This window comes from Camelina sativa, chromosome 3, assembly GCF_000633955.1.
Source record: "Camelina sativa cultivar DH55 chromosome 3, Cs, whole genome shotgun sequence".
NCBI lineage: Eukaryota > Viridiplantae > Streptophyta > Magnoliopsida > Brassicales > Brassicaceae > Camelina > Camelina sativa.
Window position 1 is genome coordinate 16,589,904 of NC_025687.1, and position 24,126 is coordinate 16,614,029.

A 24,126-nucleotide genomic window follows, 5' to 3' on the forward strand; every position below is an offset into this window, starting at 1 on the left:
TTTTTTTTTTTTTTTTTTTTTTTTTTTTGTTTCTTCAGGTCTAAGTCCGAGACGTCGTTCTCTGTTTACTTGTCAAAATTTCAGATTAGGACGGAAACTTTACGATTTTACTTATTCAACCTTTTACATTTTATCATATTTTTTTATCTGTCCTTATACTTCTCTTTTCTTTTGAATGTTACACAAATATAATTTTAAAAAATTTATGTCAAATTTTCTTGTTAATGTAGCTTTTACTAGATCTTTGAAATGTTATGTAGAAATGTGTAGTACGAAATGGGTATCGAGGGAGGAAAAAAAAGAAGCTGAGAGGTCAAATGGTACATATCCTAATCGGTTATGTAGCAATGTTGTTGTTTTACTTACACACTTTGAATATTGAAATATAGAAAAATATAAAATTTGTGAGTGGTTCAAAATAACGGATTAAGATTAAGGAAACATCTTCAAGAATGATATAATGATTACATTCACTCACAATAAAAATGCTTGGAGGACGATACGCTTACCCAATGTTGTCTATATAATAGCAAAGAGAATCGTGTCCCAAGCTACTTTGGATGTCTTCCTTTGTGGCTTAAGCAAATTGTAGCTATGGAGGAACAAACTTTGTACTCGGTATTGAATATGGTGTTGGTGTGCGAAAAGAATATAAGTGTTCCTTTTATATATAACCGAAGCAGCAAACTAAACATAAGATACAAACATGTGCATTCAGCTACTAAAGCAAGGCAATCTTCATAACTTAATACAATGAGACCTTATTTGCAATCATGAGCATTGCAACTGGTTTGATAGGTTAAAGCTTTTGCATCTGTTATGAGATATTAGATATTTGAATGGTTTAGTCTTGGTTATGTACATAACCGGTTTGTACCTGATACACATTACTTGTATATAACATTCGTACTCTGCATTAAGTGTGAATAATAGAAACATTTCATTCTTATCCTCTCTTCTTCAATAATCATCATCTTCACCATCTTCCTCCTTGTTTTTGTTCGTTGTATCCAACTAATATGGTATCAGAGCTATACGCTTAGTTTCGATTTAGTTTTTTTTTTCTCTCTACTCTGATCTTTCTTCTCTTTGGTGATTCGTTGTATGCTTGATTGTGTCGATATGGGAGTTCCGATTCGCAAATCCACTCGTCGTCTGGGTAAATCTACTGGTGCTAGTAGTTCTGCTTTAAAATCGAAAGCTCCGATGAGCTCTACCTCTCAGATTTTGGCAGATCCAGCTATTGGTGTTCCGATCGTCTCTGTTGCTGAGATCGATATTGTGGATAGCCCACACTCACCGTTTTTTCTTCACAGTGCCGATCATCCAAGCTTGTCTCTTGTTGCAGATCGGTTAGACGAAACAAACTACAACCATTGGTGCTCAGCGATGAAGATCGCTCTTGATGCAAAGAACAAACTCGCTTTCATCGATGGTTCTCTTCCTCGTCCCGATGAAGGTAATCCTATCTTTCGGATCTGGTCTAGATGCAACAGTATGGTCAAATCATGGATGTTGAACGCTGTTTCTAAACAAATCTATGGTAGTATTTTGAATTTTGATGATGCTACTATGGTTTGGAAAGATTTGCACAATAGATTTCATATGACAAATTTGCCAAGAACTTTCTACTTGATTCAGCAAATTCAAGATCTGCGTCAAGGTTCTATGGATCTTTCTAGCTATTATACAGCTTTGAAAACTCTATGGGACCAACTTGATGGCAGTGAACCTACAGAATCTTGCTTTTGCTGTCGTTCTTTCAACTGCGTAAGTAAACGCAACTATCAAGAAAAGGTAAACCGAGGACGTCTCATTAAGTTTCTTGCTGGTTTAAATGAGTCATACTCTATTATCAGAGGTCAGATCATCATGAAGAAGCCTTTGCCTGATATAGCTGAGGTCTATAACATTTTAGACCAAGATGATAGACAAAGGCAATTTGGAGTGAGTGTTGCACCAGCTGCTTTTCAGGTTGGGAATGTTGTGCCACATCCTGGAGTGATGAATGTCATTGTTGCTCCCACCTCTGCTGGCTCTATCAATCAATGTTCTAAAATGCGCTAGGCGCTAGCCGGGCGGCGGACCTCCGTTTAGTGTATAGCCGTATAAGCGGCTGTATATACGGGATATATACGGTAGATATATTTTATTAAAAATATATATAGATATGAATATATTACATATAAATAATTAAATATATATAATAAAAACAAAATAAATATCAAAATCTTTGCAAAAATACTCATAAAATTGTCAAACCAATAGTATCAACCTTTATATACAAGAATCCATTAGAACTTGAATAATTTCTGAAAATAATTACAAAAGACAAATATGCAGTGAGATTCCAAAACAGAGTTTTACGATTTCAAAACTCTGTTTTACGATACCAAAACAGAGTTTTACGATTTCAAAACAGAGTTTTACGATATCAAAACTCTGTTTTACGATATCAAAACTCAAACTCAAACATAGTTTTACGATATTAAGAATTATAGTTCTTTAATCAACAAGACAACAACGATAGATGATAAAGCCAAAAAGAAGAATCATATAATCAAAACAAGAGAAGGAGAGTAAAGAAAACCTGAAGACTCTCTGTATATAGAATGAAGTTTGAGAAACAAAAGTGTCACGACAGTAGAAAACGATAATAAAGCTTAGGGTTTTATCAATTTATAGGTCTATAGCTTGATTGAAGGTAAAAAAAAATAAAAATTACCGTGTATACGCTAACCGTATAGTCGTCCGTATATACGCCGTATAAGAAACCGTATTCAACCAACCCGTATTTGTTAAACGCTTAGCCTAGAAACGGTACAGTGGGTCACCGTATATACGGCCGCCTAGGCCGTATTTTAGAACATTGCTATCAATGCTTCGTATCAGCCTCATCGAAAGGAGAAACCGATTTGTTCCCATTGTGGTTTCACTGGTCATGTTGTAGATCGTTGCTACAAGTTACATGGTTATCCACCTGGCTGGAAACCGAGGAAACAACAGTTTAATGCCTCTCCACCCTCTCAATCGTTTGCTCCTACTCCCATTGTTGCAGCTCAAGTTTCTGCTTCTGTTGATTCCAACGTTAAAAGATCTGATGGTTTTGAGAGCCTTATTGGGAATTTATCCAAGGACCAGTTGCAAAATTTCATTGCATACTTTAGTTCTCATCTCACTCCTCAAGCTAGCTCTCAGACTTCTCAGACTCTAGCACCAACAACTGAGGCTTCTGCTTCCGGTATAACCTTCTCTAACTCTACCTATTGTTTTATTGGGGTGTTAACTATTGCTCAATATGTGACAAATAGAAGGTCTTGGATCATTGATTATGGTGCCACTCATCATGTTAGTCATGATCGGAGTATGTTTAATGACCTTGATATATTTGTTCGTCAGCATGTTAATCTTCCCAATGGAAGTTTGGTTATGGTAAAGGGAGTTGGTACAGTAGTCATCAGTGGTTCTATCAGTCTACATAATATTTTATATATACCGAAATTCAAGCTGAATCTTCTCAGTATAAGCTCTCTGACCATAGATCTTGGCTCTCGTGTAATCTTTGATCCTGTTTCTTGTCTGACACAGGATCCTACCAAGGGATTGACGATTGGAAGAGGTAGACGGATTACAAATCTTTATCTCTTGGATGTTGAAGAACCTGCAGATTCAAGACAACTATCTTCTTGTAGTTTGAATGATGAAATAGATTCGGCTGTTTGGCATAAGAGACTTGGTCACACTTCTTTTTCTCGGATTGATATGCTTAGTGATGTTCTTGGGATTTCTAAACAAAGGAATAAAAGAGTTTTACATTGTGATATTTGTCAAAGAGCAAAACAGAAGAAATTACCGTTTTCTAATAGAGGCAATATTTGTTTTGCACCCTTTGACTTGCTTCATATTGATGTTTGGGGTCCATTCTCAGAGCCAACAGTAGAAGGTTTTCGATATTTTCTAACGATAGTGGATGATCATAGCAGAGTAACTTGGGTTTACTTACTAAAACTTAAAGGTGATGTTCTGCACATATTTCCAGAATTCTTACAAATGGTTGAGACTCAGTTTGACAAACGAGTTCGATGTGTCTGATCCGATAATGCTCCGGAGCTGAAGTTTTCTGATCTTTATCGGAGATTGGGAATAGTTGCGTATCACTCATGTCCAGAAACTCCAGAGCAGAACTCGGTGGTTGAGAGGAAGCATCAACACATCTTAAATGTGGCTCGGGCTCTTTTGTTCCAATCTCATTTGCCATTGTCCTTATGGTGAGATTGCATACTCACTGCAGTCTTCCTCATCAACAGAACACCATCACCACTATTAGAAAATAAAACTCCATATGAGAAGCTTACTAACAAAGCACCAGAGTATGAAGATTTGAGGACATTTGGTTGCTTATGTTATGCAAGCACTTCTCCAAAACAGCGAACTAAATTCGAAGATAGAGCCAAGGCATGCGTCTTCTTGGGATATCCTGCAGGATATAAGGGTTATAAACTGATGGATATTGAGAGCAATACTGTTTTCATCTCTAGGAACGTGAAGTTCTTCGAGGATATTTTTCCTTTTTAGGATTCTAAGAATCAAGATGGTGCACTAGAATTTTTCCCTCATATTTGCACTCGTGTTTCAAACATTGGTGAATCATCTGGGTTTTCTGATCAGGGGGAACCACTTGCGTCTGGTAGACAGGGGGAATCAATTCCAGAGATAGTACCATATGTTTTTCCTCCTGCGGTTAAGGTGCCTAAAAGAGTTTCTCGACCTCCTGGTTATCTTCAAGACTATCAGTGTTACTCTATGCAAGAATCTACAAAGCATCCTATTTCACAGGTCTTATCCTACTCCAAACTCTCTGATTCTTTCTGTGCTTATGTCAACGCTCTTACCAAATACCCTACACCAACTAGTTACTCTCAAGCTAGTAAAATCAAAGAGTTTTGTGATGCTATGGATGTTGAGATAGTGGCTTTAAAACGAGCACACACGTGGGATGTTTGTTCTCTTCCTCCTGGTAAGACCGTCATTGGTTGTAAATGGGTATACATTGTTAAGTTGAATGCAAATGGGAGTTTAGAACGATATAAGGCTCGACTAGTGGCAAAGGGATATACTCAAAAGGAGGGTCTTGACTACGTTGAAACCTTCTCTCCCGTTGCTCGAATGGCCACTGTTAAGTTTTTACTGGCATTTGCGGCGCCTAGAAAATGGTTCCTTGATCAGCTTGATGTTTCAAATGCATTTCTTAATGGAGATTTAAAAGAAGAGATTTATATGAGTTTACCTCCTGGTTATGGTCCTAAAGAAGGAGAATCGTTTCCACCAAATGCTGTTTGCAAGCTTCGCAAGTCCCTATATGGCCTTAAACAAGCCTCACGACAATGGTTCTTGAAGCTCTCTGAATCTTTAGTTTCTTTGGGTTTTCAGGGTGGTACTGGTGATGATACACTGTTTACAAGAAAGACTAGAGATGTGCACATGGCAGTGTTGGTATATGTCGATGATATCATCATAGCAAGCAGTTCCTCTAGTGCTACTGTTTCTATCACCATGGCCATGAAGGAGACTTTTAAGTTGAGAGATTTAGGTCCACCTAAATATTTTTTGGGTCTTGAAGTTGCAAGGACCTCGGCTGGTATATATGTTTGTCAACGTAAATATGTTTTGGACTTATTGGATGAGACAGGACTATTGGGGTGTGCACCATTACCTATTCCCATGGATCCTAGTGATGTCTTAAACACTGAAACGGGGACGTTATTGGAAGATGTGGAACAATATCGTCGGCTGGTTGGTAAGCTTCTGTATCTCACATTCACTCGGCCTGACATTACTTTTGCGGTTCACAAGTTGTGCCGATTCACCTCTGCTCCACGACAACCTCACTTGAATGCTGTCTATTGATATGTCTATATTTTGTCTCTCCTTAGCATATATTTATCATGCATTTAACTAGGATAACACATTGTTTTACTTCATTTTCTAGTCCTTTCTATACACTTTGCATGTTTAGGTAGTTCTTGCATCATCCTTGCATACATTGTGCATTTTGGAGTATTTCAGCTATCTAGGAGACGTCGGGAACACATCGCTCGACCCATCCGCTGCGCAACACTCCACGAAGCGTCAACCGAGCCATCCGTTCGAGCCGTTCCACTCGAGTGGGATTTAGCTTTCAACGTCTTCATCAAAGTTGTAGGGAATTGAGTTATCTTTCCAACGCCGTTTATTTCAAACCAATCGGAAGTGTGGTTCAAGAGTTATCATTGTTTTAGTGGATGTGTATACACCACGCTCGAGCCATGCTCCCTCGCCACGCACTCCAGCTTGTCTGATCGAGCCATGCTCCCTCGACACGCACTCCAGCTTGTCTGATCAAGCCATGCTCCCTCGCCACGCACTCCAGCTTGTCTGATCGAGCCATGCTCCCCCGCCACGCTCTTCAGTCGTCCGTCTGAGCCATGATGACATTGCATTCCATTCGACACGCACGGACTCGTTCACACATGTCAGGAAGGAAGACGTTTGGTTTCACACACTTCAGGAGATTACCAAACTGACTCCTTACCTTGTCGTTTTAAGTTTTAGGGATTTTCATGTTGTACTACTATATATACATTTTGTTAAGTATTTGCTGAGACATCTTATCTTTTATCTCATTTTCGTTTTTGTTATTAAGGTTAACCTAGCCACCTAAAAACGTTCTCAGACTTGTAATCCGACATCTCCGAGTTTATTCAGTTTTTGCATTTGATTTCTTCTCAAAAGTTGTTCATCTACCTAATAATGTTTGTTTCAATATTTTCTATGTTTGCATCTTGGATAATGACTTTCGGATCTGAGTAGTGTAGTAGTCCTTGAGGATGGGATAGACTAGGTGGAGGATCTTAGGATGTAGAGTGTTTAAGCTTTGATTTTTATGATTCCCTTTTGGACTAGTGTTAGAAATGCTAGTTTCTCTTTGATCAATTGGAACTAGGTTCGAGACATTTCCACACCCAAAAGGTGTTTGATAAAATGTCTGACCAACTAGTGCCAGAGACTTACGTTCCTAGCCTAAGAGATTAGTTGTCTAGAATGTTTGTTGACATGAATGAACTTGTTTGTCATGCCTGCTCAACCATGTTTCTCTAGCGAGAGCTGGGTATGGAAGTGATTGAGTCTGAGTAGCTTTTACCAAGAGATTGGATTAGCTAAGTTGAGATGTTCGTTGTCTAGGGATAGATTGCTTGTGGCATGTTAAACACTTTGTAAAATAGGAGACTTCACCGACATCAATTACTCCCATCCTTAGGACCTCTTTCTTCCTGATATTTATTACATTCCTGAAACTGTTTCGTGTCTTGCCTTTTAATTCATGCTTAGACTCGTTTTCTGTTTTCATTCATTTTCGCTTCTTGTCATACATTCTCGTTTCTAGTCCTAGAACACATTTCCGTTTTGCATTCTGATCATTTTAGGATTGTTAGACAAAAACACTCTCTTTGAATTGGCTTGACTTGTGATTCTTGATTGCATCTTAATTGTTAGTGAAGTTTCCCAACTGGATTGACACCTTAAGTATTACAACTGCATAAGGTTAATTGAACCTGCTAGGATACACAAAAATCTTAGTATCATCTATAAGGTTCTCCACTACCTCAAAGGCACAATTGGTCAAGGTATGTTTTACTCTGCAAATTCTGATCTCAAATTAAAAGGGTTTGCGGATGCAGATTGGGGTCGGTGTAGTGATTCAAGGCGCTCTGTTTCGGGATTATGTATGTTTCTTGGACCATCATTGGTCTCTTGGAAATCAATGAAACAAGATACAATATCCATGTCTTCTGCAGAATCTGAGTATAGAGCTATGGCTGCAGCAGTGAAAGAGATTCTTTGGTTGAGAAAGCTTATAGTTGATTTGTGGGTTGATTCCTCTGAAGCTTCTGCTCTTTATTGTGATAATACAGCTGCTCTCCATATTGCCAACAATTATGTATTTCACGAACGCACCAAGCATTTGGAGATGGACTGTCATATTGTTCGAGAGAAGGTTCTGTTGGGCATCATCAAGGCAATGCATGTAGGGACTGAACATCAATTGGCTGATGTCTTAACTAAACCATTATTTCCTACTCAATTCTTGAGACTAATCCGCAAGATGGGTGTTATTAACATATACACTCCAAGGGGAATATTAGATATTTGAATGGTTTAGTCTTGGTTATGTACATAACCGGTTTGTACCAGATACACATTACTTGTATATAACATTTGTACTCTGCATTAAGTGTGAATAACATAAACATTTCATTCTTATCCTCTCTTCTTCAACAATCATCATCTTCACCATCTTCCTCCTTGTTTCTGTTCCTTGTATCCAACTAATATGAGAGATTCTTAAATAACACATCATCATTTTTCATAAGGATTAGTAGCCGTAGGAACTTCAAAAAAGTAGTCATCTAAAGGCCTTGCAGTTCTTCCATAACCTTCCTTTCCTTCTTCCAACTATCATGAATACCAAAAGCGTCCACCATCTTGACCTGAAAAGTGGAACTTTATTACCTAAGATATTTGAGATTTGCTTTTATAGTCGAGAAATAGAGGCTCTTAGACAAAAAAAAAAAAAAAAAGAGTCGGATAATTCTCTGAGAGAATCATGGTGGCCTTCGAGTTCGAGAAACCAGATAAAATTTCACTCAAGGATCTTGTCTACATTGGCGAGTGTTTCTTGATGGCTCCAAGTTAATTTGCTTACCTTTTCTTTTTACGTTTAAAACTTTCTCCAGTCTCATATCTTGTTTTGCCCTTAAAGCCTCCTTAGCCGAGTTGGGAGAAGAGAAAATATATTAGCTGCTGCATATATATTATTTAGGGATTAAGCATATTTACATGAAACTATTCAAACAAATATGAATAATCCCAAAAAATGAGACCCTTATTTCGGAAAAGATGATTTATTCTCGAAGAAAATCTCGCATAAACTTTTACATAAACATTTAATCTAACTTACCAATTAAGTTTCAAGAAAATAAAAACAACTACCAATTAAGTCCAAATAAACTGAAGAATGGTAGATCATTCTCGAATCAAAGTGGCGAATACAATTTTTCTAGAAAAGGCAAGAAGAATTGAAGGCTTCCCTGGTCCAAAAGTACCAGTACTCCACATTGATATGATTAGATAAACTCGATTGGAAATAGACAATAGAACCGAGTAAGCAGCTTTTTTTGTCTTTTTGGTTGGACCATCTCTTGATTATTATACAAAGACAACAACTACTAATTCGACATTGTGAGACCCTTCTAAAAGAAATGTTTGTCTCTCGTCTAATATTTTACTAGAAGAAGATAAAGTCGGCAAAACAGAGTCTTCTTCTTCTTCTTCTTCTCAATTCTTTGACCAAGATCAAGTCCACGATAATGATAACGTTCACCATCAAACCCCTTCAAACGTTCCAGAATAATTCAACAAATTAAAAAAGCACTTGTGAAACAAAAGGATGCATTAATATAGATAAAGATCTTTATTTACACAGAAAGCTCAAGAGTCAAAGAAAGAAAAAAAACATTATTATGTAGAAGAAGAACGAGAATAATAAGGAGGGGGAGGAGAAGGAAGGAGAAGAGTGAGAGGAGCGGAACTAGAGTTATGAAAAGGGAGAGAGTATAGAATATGAAGTCGGAATCTCCTAGGAAAAGGTGCTTGAGAGAAGAGATGCTCCAGAACTCCGGCCAGCACCACCGTGTACTCTTTCATCATCTCAGCCAAAACAGTCACTAGCAACATTTTTTCTTGATTAATATCTTTACCTTCAATCGAATCTTCTTGTTTCTTCTTGTGTGTGTGTGTGTGTTTCTTCTTAGTTTTACAGATTGTATCAGGTTTATATATATAGTCAGAGAAGACTAGAGGAAGTTAAAAATCTAGGGGTGTATTCCAATGTCTCTCTGGTCTTGGTTTGCTAACTTTCTTTATTAATGTGTCAATTTTAAATTAAATGCTCTATATTTGACTACCCACATTTAATTTTTTAAAAATGCTTTTGTTTAATTTTTTTTACCCAACATTTCTCCTTTATTAATTAACTTTCACTAGATAATAATAACTATATTATTAATTAAAAAAAAAAAAATCATTCCATATATCGAATGAATAACAAACCAAACTTTTGAACAAGTTTTTTATTTATTTTATTAATTATACGAATTATAAGAAATTATTGATTTTTTAAAAAGAAATAAATTATTTAATCATAACCAATAAATGAAAAAAACACTATTGAATTTACAAAATAAAGCCGTATAATTTTCATTCCATATGTCGAATGAATAACAAACCAAACTTTTGATTAAAGTTTTTAATATATTTTTATTAATTATACGAATTATAAGAAATTATTGATTTAAAAAAGGAAATATTAAGTCATAACCAATAAATGAAAAAAAAAAACACTATTGAATTAACAATATAAAACCGTAAAAATAGAACAGTTTATGAAAATAGACAGAGTAGTTTATGATAAAAGAATTAATACTCAAAGTCACAAACCAATATAAAAAAGAAAATTAACTATATAATTATTCAGTAGTACAACTAAATTTCGATTTTTTTTAAACTGAAATGAATATAGAAATGTGTGTAGTTTTGAAGGACAAATAAAAAAGAAACAAGTGTTGAGAAAACATTAGGAGTAACGCACATTGTATTCGGATATATGAAACCTCACCACTCTTCTTTTATCACGCAGGACCCCACGTCCGAAACCGGGTTATGTCTATCCCCCCTTCCATCTTTATCTTCTTCTTTCCTTTTGTCGTCGTCATTTTAATTATAAACAAACAACTTCATCCCTTGAATGTACCGACATGATTAACCAAAAAGAAAAAAGAATGTAAAGACATTAAAAAAAACTGTATGTATTTGCTGATTTTAGTTGGTCTTTTAAAAAATAATGTTGAGCGTTACATTTTTTGGGTTTCGAAATCAGGAAGGTGTCAGAATCTGTGGAACGGTTTATGTGTGAAACTGCTAGTAAAGTTCGTGGAACTATAAAAATTAAGACTCTGGTTTTAGTAACTTTTATGTGTTTGTTAGTATTTGTGGAATTTTGGATTATCTCTGAACAAAGTTTGGTATATTGTTTGGATTTTTATATACTACGATACGTCAGTCTATTTGGTTACTTGTTATGCATGGATAACATTTTTAAAACCCCAAATTGATATGGTTACAATTAAACAAAAGTTTTCTTTGAAACTTGGACTGACTATGTAATAAAAATCTAACAGTGATTTATTGCGAGGGACACAACACACAAGTAGTAGTTTTGAACTGCAAAATTCAAAAAGATAACTACTTTTGTTAATGATTCTAGAGAATTTTACTTCACCCAACACTGCAATATAAAGATAGAAAACAAGAATAGACTAACACGATTGATTATACAAAAAGAAAAATAAAAACATGGAGAAAGGTCGCTATATATAGTCATCAAGTAAACATGCCTTTCAAGGAATCCAATTGATGAAACAAGAAGCTACATTGGGCATCTCTTGACTCTTTCCATACTCCTACTAAAACGACGACTATCACTGCCATTATTATCACCATACTACTATACTGCACCAAGCTCTTCTTCATTATCTTCTTTTGTTTCTGCCATGATGATGATGATGACACATCTTCCTTTTCCTGCATCTCGCATTGTTTCAATCGAGCTTCTTAATGGTTTTTTCTTTTATTTATGTCAAAATGTTATTAGATGACTTGCTTACAGAAACATCTTACCTTTCTATGGCTTGCTTCTTCTTCACTGCGGTTTGAGTGTCTTCTTGTGTTGTTTAATGTTGTGGGAGGCTTCCGTAATCTCGTCTGCAGGCGGATTCTTCTCTGAGCAGTCCCCTGAGTCCTTAACTCAGCTGATTCCGACAGACTATCATCAGGCCCTCTTACTCTTGTCTTATCTCTGTTAAGGAAGCATCTTTCATTTACCTCTACGACCTGCATATTCATCAATGGTCATTTGAGAAGGTCATTCAAAGTGGATCTCAATACTAGCCAGACAACTGAATCACTTACCTTGGACATTGCAGATTGTACTTCATCTTCTTCATAGTTATCTGCATCCCTTTCTTTTTTGTGTTTAACTAGCGCCAATGGCTGTTCGAGTTGCAGCCGAATTCTTCTAGGAGCAGTGCCTTGTTCAACAATAAAATCCTCATTCGTCTGACTCTCCCGGGACCTAGCCTTGAACCCAGAAATGTCACTGGGACTAATCTTGCAGTCAACAGAGTTTTGTTCAAAANGGTCATTCAAAGTGGATCTCAATAATAGCTTAACAACTGAATCCTTACCTTGGATATTGCAGATTGTACTTCATCTTCTTCATAGTTGTCTGCACCCCTTTCTTTTTTGTGGTTAACTAGCGCCAATGGCTGTTCGATTTGCAGCCGAATTCTTCTAGGAGCAGTGCCTTGTTCCACAACAAATTCCTCATTCGTCTGACTCTCCCGAGACCTAGCCTTGAACCCCGAAATGTCACTGGCACTAATCTTGCGGTCAACAGAGTTTTGTTCAAAAGATGATTGTTCGAAGGATGAATGCTCAGGATGATTGACATTATAGTTAAAGGGATCAATAGACGCATACGAAGCTGAAGCATACTGCCCTAAAACGTTGCTATGAAGTGGTGTCAAGGTCCGAGAGGAGCCGGATGAAGATTGGATCTCTACCACCTCCTTGCTATCAACAAGGCCTTCGTTGACCCATCTGGGAACTACATTTTCAGGTACAAACTGCTGTGCATGAAGAAACACTAATGGTCAGTCCCAGATCAACGCATCAACATCAGCTTATAAGTAAGAATATAAATCATCCTGATAATTATGTGAGATGCTTTAGTAGCGTTCATGAACATTTTCGATACCTGTGAGCCGGCGACTTCAGCACTCCCATCAAGAAAAGCAAAAGCGTCTTTGCGAAACGGGTACTCAGTAGACAAGAGTCTTGTATTTCCAGGCCAATGCATCATATTGGGAAGTACAAATTCTTTCCTTTCAGTAGAGGAATCATTATTGTTATGAAATACATCATCCAAGACATCTGCTAAGGATGCATCTTGTATAGCGGCACCATCCTGAAAATGTAGTCCATAATCAAAGTTGCCAAAATCGCTTGAGTACATCGAATCCATATGTGATGAAGCAAAATCGATGCTTGACTGCGCTGGATAATATGTTCTGTCATTCATTTGAGTAAAACTGGGTCCATAATGAGATGAATTGTCCCTTGCAAGTGGAGTTTCCTATATCACAGGAAAACACAAGCTGGTTTATGATGAGACCTGATGAAACAAATTTTGAAACAGAGTGCTACACTTAGTGCAAACAGAGAAACCATAACCGAAAAATATGTAATACCTCTACTATGGTTTTCCCCAAAACACGGTCTTTGGCGCGAGATGATTCAGGGCGATTGATAGAAGCATTGTTAATCACTGAAACATCAGGCTTCACATCATTACTCTTGTCATTTAAACACCTTGCAGTGTCATCCGATCTATTTAAAGCATGTACACGAGACGCAGCTGTTTCTTGAACCATTTCAGAAGATGTATCATCAGGAGAGCATCTAGTTGTGGTGGGTGTTGTATTGACATTCTCTATTTCGTCACAGTTTGCAGTATCACAACTATCACTAGGCTTGTGGAACAAGCGACACAAAACATACGGGTTCTGTTCCAAACACACACACCAAAACAGAACAATATAAGCAAGCCAAATCGTTGTAACAAAACACATATCAACAAGCCAAAAGGCCACCATCAAAGACAAAAACGTTCATCCAAGAGTAATAATAGTACTAAAACTAAACAACATCAACTTGCTTATGGCCATTCCAATAAACAAATTCTCTAACATATGTAGGGTCTTGAATTGACCTTAAATGGAATGAGATAAAGATGAAAAAAAAAACAGACCTGGCCAGGTGCAGTGCCATCAAGTTCCTTATCAGTAGCACGATACTCATGCATAATCCAATTAGTACGCTCTCCTCTAGGAGCTCGACCACGATAAAAGACAAGAGTCTTCTTCATACCAATGATTACCTTCTTAGACTTAATAGTTCGATCTTTCCCAGTAGCTTTCCAGTAACCAATGTCAGTAGCTCTATTAGAACGATGACCACTCGGATACTTCCGATCACGAGGACAAAAAAAGAACCACTCTTGATCATCAGTCTTTATCACCGAAAGCCCTAAAAACAAACAAACAAAACCCTTAACATCATCACTCTCAAAACAAATCCAAAATTTCACAAAAAGCTTCAACCTTTTGCAATTCTCAACCTCTGTAAAACTCTGTTTCTTTGTGTTCCTCTCTACCATATAAAGAAGATGAGAAAGAGAGAACTAACCAGGTAAGTCCCATGGCTCCCACTTGCAAACATCGATCTCTGGGATGACTCTAACCTCTGAATCACGGCCGTTTATTTTTAACCGTAAGTAATGATTGATGAGTTCTTCATCCGTTGGTCGAAATCTGAAACCTAGAGGTAAAGCTTCCATAGACAACAAAGCTTGCTCCGTCGTCATCTCCGGTAAAGTTTTGATTTTTTCTTTTTTGGGTCTTCTTTGGTTCACAAAACAAACCTGAAGAAAGCTCTTTGAGCTGAGCTTGAGCTTGAGCTTGACCCACTTGGTTGCAGTGGTGTGCCAATTGTGCCATGTTCTGACTCGCACGTGTGACGTCAGTGTATTTGATTTACCTATTTTACCCTCAGTTAAGTCAATATAATTACGGGAACCATGGCTCAATCCTTTTAGGCGCCGTTTGCTATCTTTTTTTGACTCGATGGTAAGGCCACGTACGTGCCGTCAGGGTCCACCACACACATTAGATTCCTTCACGTGGTTCTATAAAGTTGCTTAATATAGTTGATTTATGTATTTTAACTTTTCCCATTTCTGGCATATGTTGTGTTATATTACAGTAAACTACGTACTATATATATGTCGTGAATGCATTATGCATCGTATGATCAACCTCAGGCAAGATTACATTGTTGTCTGTTTTTGTCGTAATCAATGAATACATTTTTGACATACTCATCTCTATTTACGGCTTGGAACGATTAATATTTTTTTTGTTTTATTTGTTGTAGTATGACTGTATGAGATGATGATTCAACCAAACTAGATTCTAACTTTTTACGCCCTGAACGTTCAGTAGTTTTTGGCTAGATTTTGGTTTTTGGAAGCCTTTCAAGATTTTACAAAATTTGATTCCCTAAAAATTGGAGAATCTAGTTTTTGAAAGAAAAACTAAAAACCTTTTTATATTGGTTTCTCATTTTCTTCTCTACGTGATTCTTTTTCTTTCATTTTTCAATTTTTATTTTCATTTTTTAAATTTTTAATCTTTTTAACAAAAACCAAAAATCAAATAAATAAAAACCAGAAACTAAAAACCAATTTGAAAAACCATTCCATTCATGACATAAGTGTCTAGGATCAAACACATAATTCTTTGCATTTGATACTATGATAGTAAGTATACTATTTTTCGGGGTTATTATGTGGAAAGATTTACATAGAGCCGTGTAAATACTAAATACTATAACTATAGTCATTGCTAAAAAGAAAAAAAACAAAGTTAAAGTTTCATAAAGTACAAAAAGCCTTCCATGCTCTGTAAAAGTTACGTCTTCCATCCCCAATTATTGCTCCTATTTTTTTAATGGGCTGGTATTTCGGCCCAATAACTTTTTGGTCTGTCATAGTTTCATGATTGGGCCACACGTTAGATCTAAATTGCACTTGTTTCTATCGGCATAAAGTTACATTATTTCTTTTCACATAACCAAGAAATTATTAAACTAGTTTTGAACAGTGTATATGAAAATGCATGGAAAAGTATTATCAATCAATACAATAAAACTTGGATGTTTTTCACCAGGTGATGACACCTCAATATTTTGGAGAATTGTAGAGCTGACACCTCTATTAAAATTAAAAGAATTAATACAACTCATCATTTTTCTCCAATAATAATCTTTTGTTCCACATCACTTTACTCTAGGTTTTTTTTTTTTCTTATGTTAATGTGTTATCACCATTAGTTTTATATTATACACAAGTAACCAATCATGATTATAAATTTGCCCTAATATAAACCTCCCAAACAAAAACTTACACGTCAATGTGTTCTTATGTTTCTCTTAACAAGTTTGGTAGTCTAAGAATAAGTACAGTGATTATAACTTTTCCCAAACCTTAATTAGGTGAATCTAAGTATATTGTGCTATTGTTTTCTAAAATCTTCTTGTATGAGTATAATATACATGTTGCCTCTAATCTTCACTTTGTGGTCATTCTTCTACCATATGGGGCCTATGGGCTATGTCCTTTAATGATGATGTGGGAAAGATGGTCACTTATAGATTAATGAATCTTTAATCCATTGTTTTTGATCATAGGTTTCATCTCTATGTTACCTGATTTAACAACATTAGGATTTCTTGAACTTGTAATGATGATCTAACAATAAAATTATGAAGGACAAGTATTGATTGGCAATCTGGTGAAGGATATGTAACCCGATGAAGATATGCAATCAATTATCACTTTATAGAGTTTAGCATACAAGTCTGACCCAAGATGCATGCAGTCGGATATTCTTTCCAACTTGTAGGTGATAAAATATATACCAATTTCATTTTTTTGGACCTATCTCTGTGCACTTTATGGTTTCCACAATCATATGATTCAGTTCATCGGTCACAGTATAGTCATCTCACTTTAGTTTGTTTTGAGGCATTTGTAAGAAATAATGGTAAAGTCATACTAAATTACTTGGGTAACACCATGGCAACCAAAGTGACCATTTCTTATACATGTTCTTCTTTCTTGTAACTGTAAGATTGTGAAACATTATAAAAACAGAGAATTTGTCATCTAAAATGAATATGGAGAATGCCTTTGTGGTGATGAACGCAAAAATTCGAACATCAGAGTTTTGGAGTGTTTTGAGAGTGATGCATCATTAAAATTGATATCCAATAAAAACATTTCGATTAATACAACTCATATATCTCAACCAATAATAATTATTTCATGTTCAACATAAGCATTTCTGGATTTTAAGTAACTAACACATCATTAAAATTGTGTAATTAATCAAATTATAAGAAATATTATACATCATATCAATATTTTTTCAAAAAAAAAAAAAAAAAATTTAAACTAAATTAATAAATCATTTACAATTTTTTTTAAAAAATAATGATATCAACCAAGTATTGAAATCATTATATGTCGTATCAATATTTCCAAAAACATAGGTTTAAATTATAGCTTAAATAAAAATAAATTAATAAATCATGTACAACTTTAAAAACAAAGGTATACCAATAGAATCAATACAACATAAGTATCATATAGTAAAATATAAATATAATACAAATATAATATAAATCAAGATTAACCAAGAATAACACAAAACCAAACTAATGTAAAAAATATGTATGTGTATATTGACTTAAATGTAGTTATTATCAAATAAAACAAAACAATTAGATTTTACAAAAAGAACAAAAGAGAAATAATAACTTCTTTGACAAAAAACAAACTATAGAAAAATTAGGTGATTAAATTTGTATAAACTACAAAAATAATACACCAGAAAATCAAGCTACACTAATATTTTTAACTCCCATAACAAGTAAAGAAAACAAAATTTGAGAGTAATGTTGATAGTGATTTTATATATTATAACACAAACTAATGTCCAATTAAACAATATATAAGTTCCAAAACTGAAGGTTTTATATTATAGTTTAAAGCAGTGAAAACTAAATAATCATCTACTTAAAAATTACTTTAAAAATTAACCTAATCCTTATGCTATTCAACAAAAGTATAATAGTATTAAAATAATACACAAAATCAGAGGATAGTGTTTTTAGTCAATTTGTTACATGTTTACAACACCACATTTACGACTGATCCCTCCAAAATATATTTATGTATTTTGACTAATATTAAATTTTCTAACAATTTAAAAAACACTATAAAACAATATGTGATTAAATTTATATTAAATACAAAAATACACCACAAATTCAAACCACGCTAATATATCTCCCACATTAGGGTAAAGAAAATAAAACATAACATACATTAGGATTAGTTAAGCTATTTATACAATTAAGTCCACTCAATTTAAATGTAAACATTTATAAGCAATCTTAGATTTAAGATTTCTCAATCATTAATTTATTAATGCATTTTCTATATTATTATTGTATAAATCATAGTTTTTACAATTAATCTAATTCCAAAAAGAAAATTCATATTTTCAAGAATTCAATATATGTAAAAATAGTTACAAAAAATATTCCCTAGATGTTATTAAATAACCAATTTGGCAAAGAATCTTAAAAAAGATGTATAAGCCGGCTTTTAACCTCCTCCGTTAATAAACAAAAACGACCCACCAAACAAAACTCTCTCCTCTCTCTTCTTCCCTTGCCTTCTATGCTCTCTCTCTCTTCACTCTCTTGTAAGCCATGGGAGGAGAAGTGACGGAGACCCTACTGCAAAAGTCCACGGAGAGCGGCAGAGAAGAGGATGAGTTTGGGATGATAGAGAAGGTTTGGAGGGAATCTAAGAAGCTATGGGTTGTGGCTGGGCCAGCGATCTTCACGAGATTCTCTACGTCAGGACTATCTTTGATAACTCAAGCTTTCATTGGCCACCTTGGCTCAACCGAGTTGGCCGCTTACTCCATCACCCTCACCGTTCTCCTCCGTTTCAGTAATGGTATCTTGGTTAGTATCCCATACTTCAGTTATATCTCTTAATTAACGAGAATAATAAAACAATAATATCTCTTATTCTTCCACTAACACTTCACTAAAAATAAAATAATTTTTTTGGTCGTTATAAAGACTAGAATATCTATTTTAGGGTGTTTGGAGTACTTTGAATGATATATATGTTTGGAGTAATTTGAATGACATATATGGTGACGTGAATGCTTAGATAGACTTCTTGTCGGAGATTGTTTTGGTTTCTTCTTCAACCCGTCTGTTGGTGCAGGATTTAGCACTCCCGACATACCGATCTAAACCAGAAAGATAAATTGATTACTTAATCGGGAATCCGGTTAAGGATCTTAATTGATGATCTACATGAGATCTGTTCGGACAAAGAGGCTCAACCCATCGATGAGAAGCCGACTTCCTAATTCGCCCGACGGCCGACTTGAGGAAGAGATTGGAACTTTCCTTATCTCATTCTGGGCTATAAGGAAAGTTAATATATTTTGTGATTGATAAAACTGTATAAAAGGGGAGAGACTTCTCCATTGTAAATCATCCAGCAATTAATACAAAATCCCTAGTTTCTCATTGTTCTTGAGAGAAAACTCTAACTTCTTTCCCAAGAGATTTCAATTCCTTTTGTTTACTAGTTTCAATCCGATTTCTTAGAGAGATTACTTTACTGAATTTGTTTCCCCCTTTAAACAAATTCATTGTGTGAAACTCAGTTTCTACAATTGGCGCCGTCTGTGGGGACGCAAAATCGTCTTTACAAGTCAATTTCTCAAGAACTAACAACGATGTCTCCGATGACCAACACAGAGGCAAATCACACTTCCTCAAACGTATCGATGTCACGGGCCTCGCGTCTTCTCAAGATAATGTCGTTGCATGGGGTGATGCTCCAACCACGCAGGGCACCGCCGTCTATGTCCGTCGCAACACCACCACTTCGGTAGATCTGACCGACAGCCACACTGAACCTCCATCTGAAAACGGAGTCGAAGACGCCCTCGACCAGGGGATGGAGCGAACCTGTGAACGTCCGGACAATCTCGAAGCAGAACGTTCGTACGAACACCCAGCGAACCGGGAGACGACGCCTCTTACGGAACAGCAACCTGGCGTCCGAACCAAAGATTCCTCTGATCGTGCGATGATGCCGGTACCAATCCCGCAGGTTGTCTCCACGGAAAACTTCAAAATCTTGTTCGGTACCATGACTAAGGAGAACTACCAGATGATCTCCAACACTAACCGAAGAGTCAACGCTGTCGCGACTCAGACAACCCCATCACCACTCTCCGTGGAGCAATCGCCCGCAACAAGGGGAGGCGATCTCACACGTCGTCTCGACTTCTCGGACATACCGACGGTCGACCAAGCGGAATGGAGGAATCCTCCTCCCTTGGCGACCTCGGTCATCCGGCCGACGAATCTAAACTCACGAGCCCGCGAGACCCCGGTTATCCAGGCCGCCCCTTCAACAAGCATGGGACCTCGCCTTGAGATTGAGGAAATCCAGTCGCAAATTCATGGTATGAATTCTCTCCTCCATCGGGCTATTAGTACAACCCTCTGAAATCGACAGGATTGTCGAAGTCACTCGCCGTACTCCTTACACATCACGGATCCTGCAAATCGTCGTACCAAACGTCAAATTGAAGCTCCCAACCTATCTCGGAGATAAAGACCTGGTCCTTTTCATGACGTCGTTCATGGCAACCGTGGCCAAGGCACGGTTTACTGACGAACAGAGGGATTTGGATACTGCCAATTGTTCGTCGATAGTCTTTCCGGGCCCGCCTTAACCTGGTTCACAAGACTCAATCCGAACTCGATTGATAACTTCACCAAATTGTCTACAGCTTTCCTCAAGCATTATCGAATTGTCGACAGCTTTCCTCAAGCATTATCAATTGGCGTGGTGGTCGATCTAATGGTGCTCGAGGGGCAGGCGGTCGTGGTTATGCAAACAGCGGCCCGACTGACCACATTCCACAGCCAGCAAATCAAGTGTTCGTCGACCATCAAGAAGAGATGCCCCAGGAAAGCGAGCTACCCGCTCCCCCAAAAAGACAACGGGGACAGAACCCTAAACGAGCTAACTCTCCTCACCGAGGTCGAATAACCATGATACTTGGCCCGCCAGAGGATTGTGCTGACTCCGTTCGGGCATTAAAAAAGAGGGCACGCCATATTTGCAGTCAACAAGCGACCTCAGACGAGCCCCCACTCTGTTCGGATCCCATATCGTTCATCGCGGAAGACGCCAAAGGGATTCAACACCCTCATTCGGACCCCCTGGTCGTTGAAATAACTATGGGCGAATTCGACGTCGAAAGAGTTTTGGTGGACACTGGAAGCACCGTAAACGTTTTGTTCTGGCAAACATTAGAAAAGATGGGCATCACACCTGAGCAGGTCAAACCCGAGACCCGAACACTGACCGGCTACGACGGGATCGCCAAAATGTCAATGGGCAATGGAAAATTGCAAGTTCGTGCTCGAGGAGTGACCCGAAAAAATAGATTTGTGGTCGTCGATGCACCCCCAATTTACAACGCCATCCTGGGATCACCATGGATATACACGATGCAAGTCGTACCGTCGACCTACCATCTCTGCCTTAAATTCCCTAGTCCAACAGGGATCTGTACCCAATATGGTGATCAAAGGATGGCCCGAACTTGCTCCATCATCGAAAAGAAGCAAAGGAAAACTCAGGACGCATAGCAATTACAGATCAGGGACCATCTCTTCAGTCCCCATAAGTCGGAGCGGGAGCATCTCTTCGTTCCTCATAAGCCAGAGCGAGACCGACTCAAATATCCGGAATGCCGAATAATCCAAGTAAACATCAATCCTACGGATCCAACACGAAGGATCCAAAACGAACTGTTGGAGTGGGAGCCGAACTGGAAGCCAATATTAATGCACAGCTCATCGCTTTCTTGCAGTCTCGGTCTTCAACTTTTGCTTGGTCGACAAAGGACATGGTCGGAATTAGCCCCGACGTCATCTGCCACATGCTAAATATCGACCCAACGTTCAAACCAGTTAGGCAGAAACGCATGCGCCTGGGTCCAGATCAGACAAAGTCAAACGCTTACTCAAAGTAGATCAAATAATGGAGGTCCAATACCCGGAATTGTTGGCCAACCCGGTCGTGGTCAAAAAGAAGAACAGCAAATGGAGAGTCTGCATGGACTTCACCGATCTCAACAAGGCGTGTCGTAAGGATAGCTTCCCTTTGCCGCACATAGACCGACTCGTCGAAGCCACAGCGGGGAACCAATTGCTTTCCTTCATGGATGCTTTGTCAGGATACAACCAGATCGCCATGAGTTCAACAGATCGCGAAAAAACGGCATTTATTACGGATAGAGGGACCTATTGCTATAAAGTTATGCCGTTCGGATTAAAAAACGCCGCAGCAACCTACCAACGGCTGGTCAATATGATGTTCGCCGATCTGCTCGGACGAACTATGGAAGTCTACATTGACGACATGTTGGTTAAATCTCAGACGAAATGCACGTTTGGCGTCACTTCGGGCAAATTCTTAGGATACATTGTTACCGAGCGAGGGATAGAGGCCAACCCCAAGAGGATTGAAGCAATACTCGGCCTCCCGTCCCAAACGAACAAACGGGAGGTGCAGCGTCAAATTGGTCGGATCGCTGCCCTTAATCGTTTCATCGCCCGATCAACGGATAAATGCCTTCCCTTCTATCATCTTCTCCGAGAAAATAAGGACTTTCATTGGGATGATAATTGCGAGATCGCCTTTCAGCAGTTGAAGGAAGACGGCGAAACATTATATCTTTATGTTTCGGCTTCCAGCTCGGCAGTTTGCGGCGTACTTGTCCGAGACGATCGCGGTGACCAGAGACCGATATTTTATACTAGCAAAGCCCTCAACGATGCGGGATAAAGATATCCTACATTAGAAAAATTGGCTCTTGCTGTGATCACCGCTGCGCGTATACTTCGACCATACTTCCAATCACATTCCATCATCGTGTTTACCGACCAGCCGCTCAGAACTATCCTTCATAGTCCCCTTCAGTCCGGACGCATGGTGAAGTGGGCGGTTGAGTTGAGCGTGTACGATATCGAATATCGAGCTTTCCCCTGAGCTCGGAGACCCGACACCCAAGGAAGAGCCTTGAACCATGTTCGTCGATGGCTCGTCATCTCATCAGGGATCTGGCGTGGGACTCATTCTCCGATCTCCAAACGGCGAAGTGCTTGAACAAGCATTGAAGCTCAATTTCAAAGCATCCAATAACGAGACGGAGTACGAGGCTGTTCTCGCAGGGCTCCGGTTGCACGGGGACTCGGAGTAACGCATCTACAAGTCTTCTGTGATTCCCAACTGGTAGTCAGTCAGTTCAGTGGTGAGTTCGACGCTAAGAACGAGTGAATGGGAGCATACCGCCAATTGGTACGGATATTGTCTGCGGAGTTCGCTTATTTTTCTCTGACGAAGATTCTGCGAAGTGAGAACACGTCGGCGGATGCTCTTGCATGCGCACAATTCCTGTTGAATGCGTCGAGACACCCAACATCGACCTAGCCAGCCTGGTCTCCATTATCAACAAAGATTCGGTTCCAATGGAAGTTGACGAGCCAATAGAAGACTTGACATATGTCATGAAACCACCAGATGATTGGCAAATCGAAATTAAGCTTTATATCTCCGAAGGAATTGTCCCGTTAGATCGTTGGGCAGCTCGGCGTCTGAAGGCTCGAAGTGCTAGATACATTCTCTTGGATGGCAACCTTACCTGTGTCAGTCGCGAAAAAGCCGAGCGAATCATGATGGAGGTACATGAGGGCGACGGTGGTAACCACTTTGGTGGACGAGCGCTTGCTTTAAAAATCAAGAAGGCTGGTCATTACTGGCCGACCATGGTTGCTGACTGGGAAGCTTTTTCTGCAAAGTTCGAAGTTTGCCAACGTCACGGGCCAATACGACATGTTCCACCCGAACTACTAAGCACTGTTACGGCTCCGTACCCATTCATGCGTTTGGCCATGGATCTTGTAGCCCTCTGCCGGCGTCAAGATCCAAGAAATTCATACTGGTACTCACCGATTACTTCACCAAATGGGTCGAGGCTGAGTCATACACCAAGATCCAATCTTTGGACGTGACTAACTTTATTTGGAAGAACATTATATGTCGTCACGGATTACCCTACGAGATCGTCACTGATACTGGTACGCAGTTCACTTCGCTTATTACTAGGCGTTTCTTGAGTAAGTGGCAAATCTGCCTAAGTACATCAACCCCCCCCCCCCCCCAAT

The 24,126-nt window shown here is 38.2% G+C and overlaps 4 protein-coding genes and 1 long non-coding RNA gene across 5 annotated transcripts in view; 2 read left to right on the forward strand and 3 right to left on the reverse strand.

The window, feature by feature from the left end:
• On the forward strand, positions 1,123-5,907 carry LOC104779049. Its single transcript, XM_010503444.1, has 5 exons — positions 1,123-2,050; positions 2,951-3,432; positions 3,589-3,943; positions 4,292-4,524; positions 4,576-5,907. Exons 1-5 carry the CDS (start codon positions 1,123-1,125, stop codon positions 5,905-5,907), a joined length of 3,330 nt encoding a protein of 1,109 aa, XP_010501746.1.
• On the reverse strand, positions 9,039-9,981 carry LOC104777324. The gene is made up of 2 exons (XR_002037523.1): positions 9,798-9,981; positions 9,039-9,431 (listed from the first exon to the last, which is right to left on the reverse strand). It is a non-coding gene; the product is annotated as an uncharacterized LOC104777324 (long non-coding RNA).
• LOC104777323 lies at positions 9,114-9,843 on the reverse strand. The gene has a single exon (XM_010501549.2). It carries the CDS (start codon positions 9,772-9,774, stop codon positions 9,559-9,561), a length of 216 nt encoding a protein of 71 aa, XP_010499851.1. The 5' UTR covers positions 9,775-9,843; the 3' UTR covers positions 9,114-9,558.
• LOC104777325 (NAC domain-containing protein 14-like) lies at positions 11,479-14,669 on the reverse strand. The gene is made up of 7 exons (XM_010501551.2): positions 14,404-14,669; positions 13,967-14,244; positions 13,407-13,721; positions 12,914-13,291; positions 12,342-12,782; positions 11,776-11,988; positions 11,479-11,679 (listed from the first exon to the last, which is right to left on the reverse strand). The coding sequence occupies exons 1-7, from the start codon at positions 14,579-14,581 to the stop codon at positions 11,479-11,481; spliced, it is 2,004 nt and encodes a 667-aa protein (XP_010499853.1). The 5' UTR covers positions 14,582-14,669.
• Positions 18,453-24,126, forward strand: part of LOC104777326 (protein DETOXIFICATION 23-like) — a 16,843-nt gene continuing 11,169 nt past the window's right edge. The window contains exon 1 of the mRNA XM_010501553.2: positions 18,453-18,816. Within this exon, the coding sequence (XP_010499855.1) occupies positions 18,556-18,816 (261 nt within the window). The 5' untranslated portion in view covers positions 18,453-18,555. The remainder of the gene's footprint in view (positions 18,817-24,126) is intronic.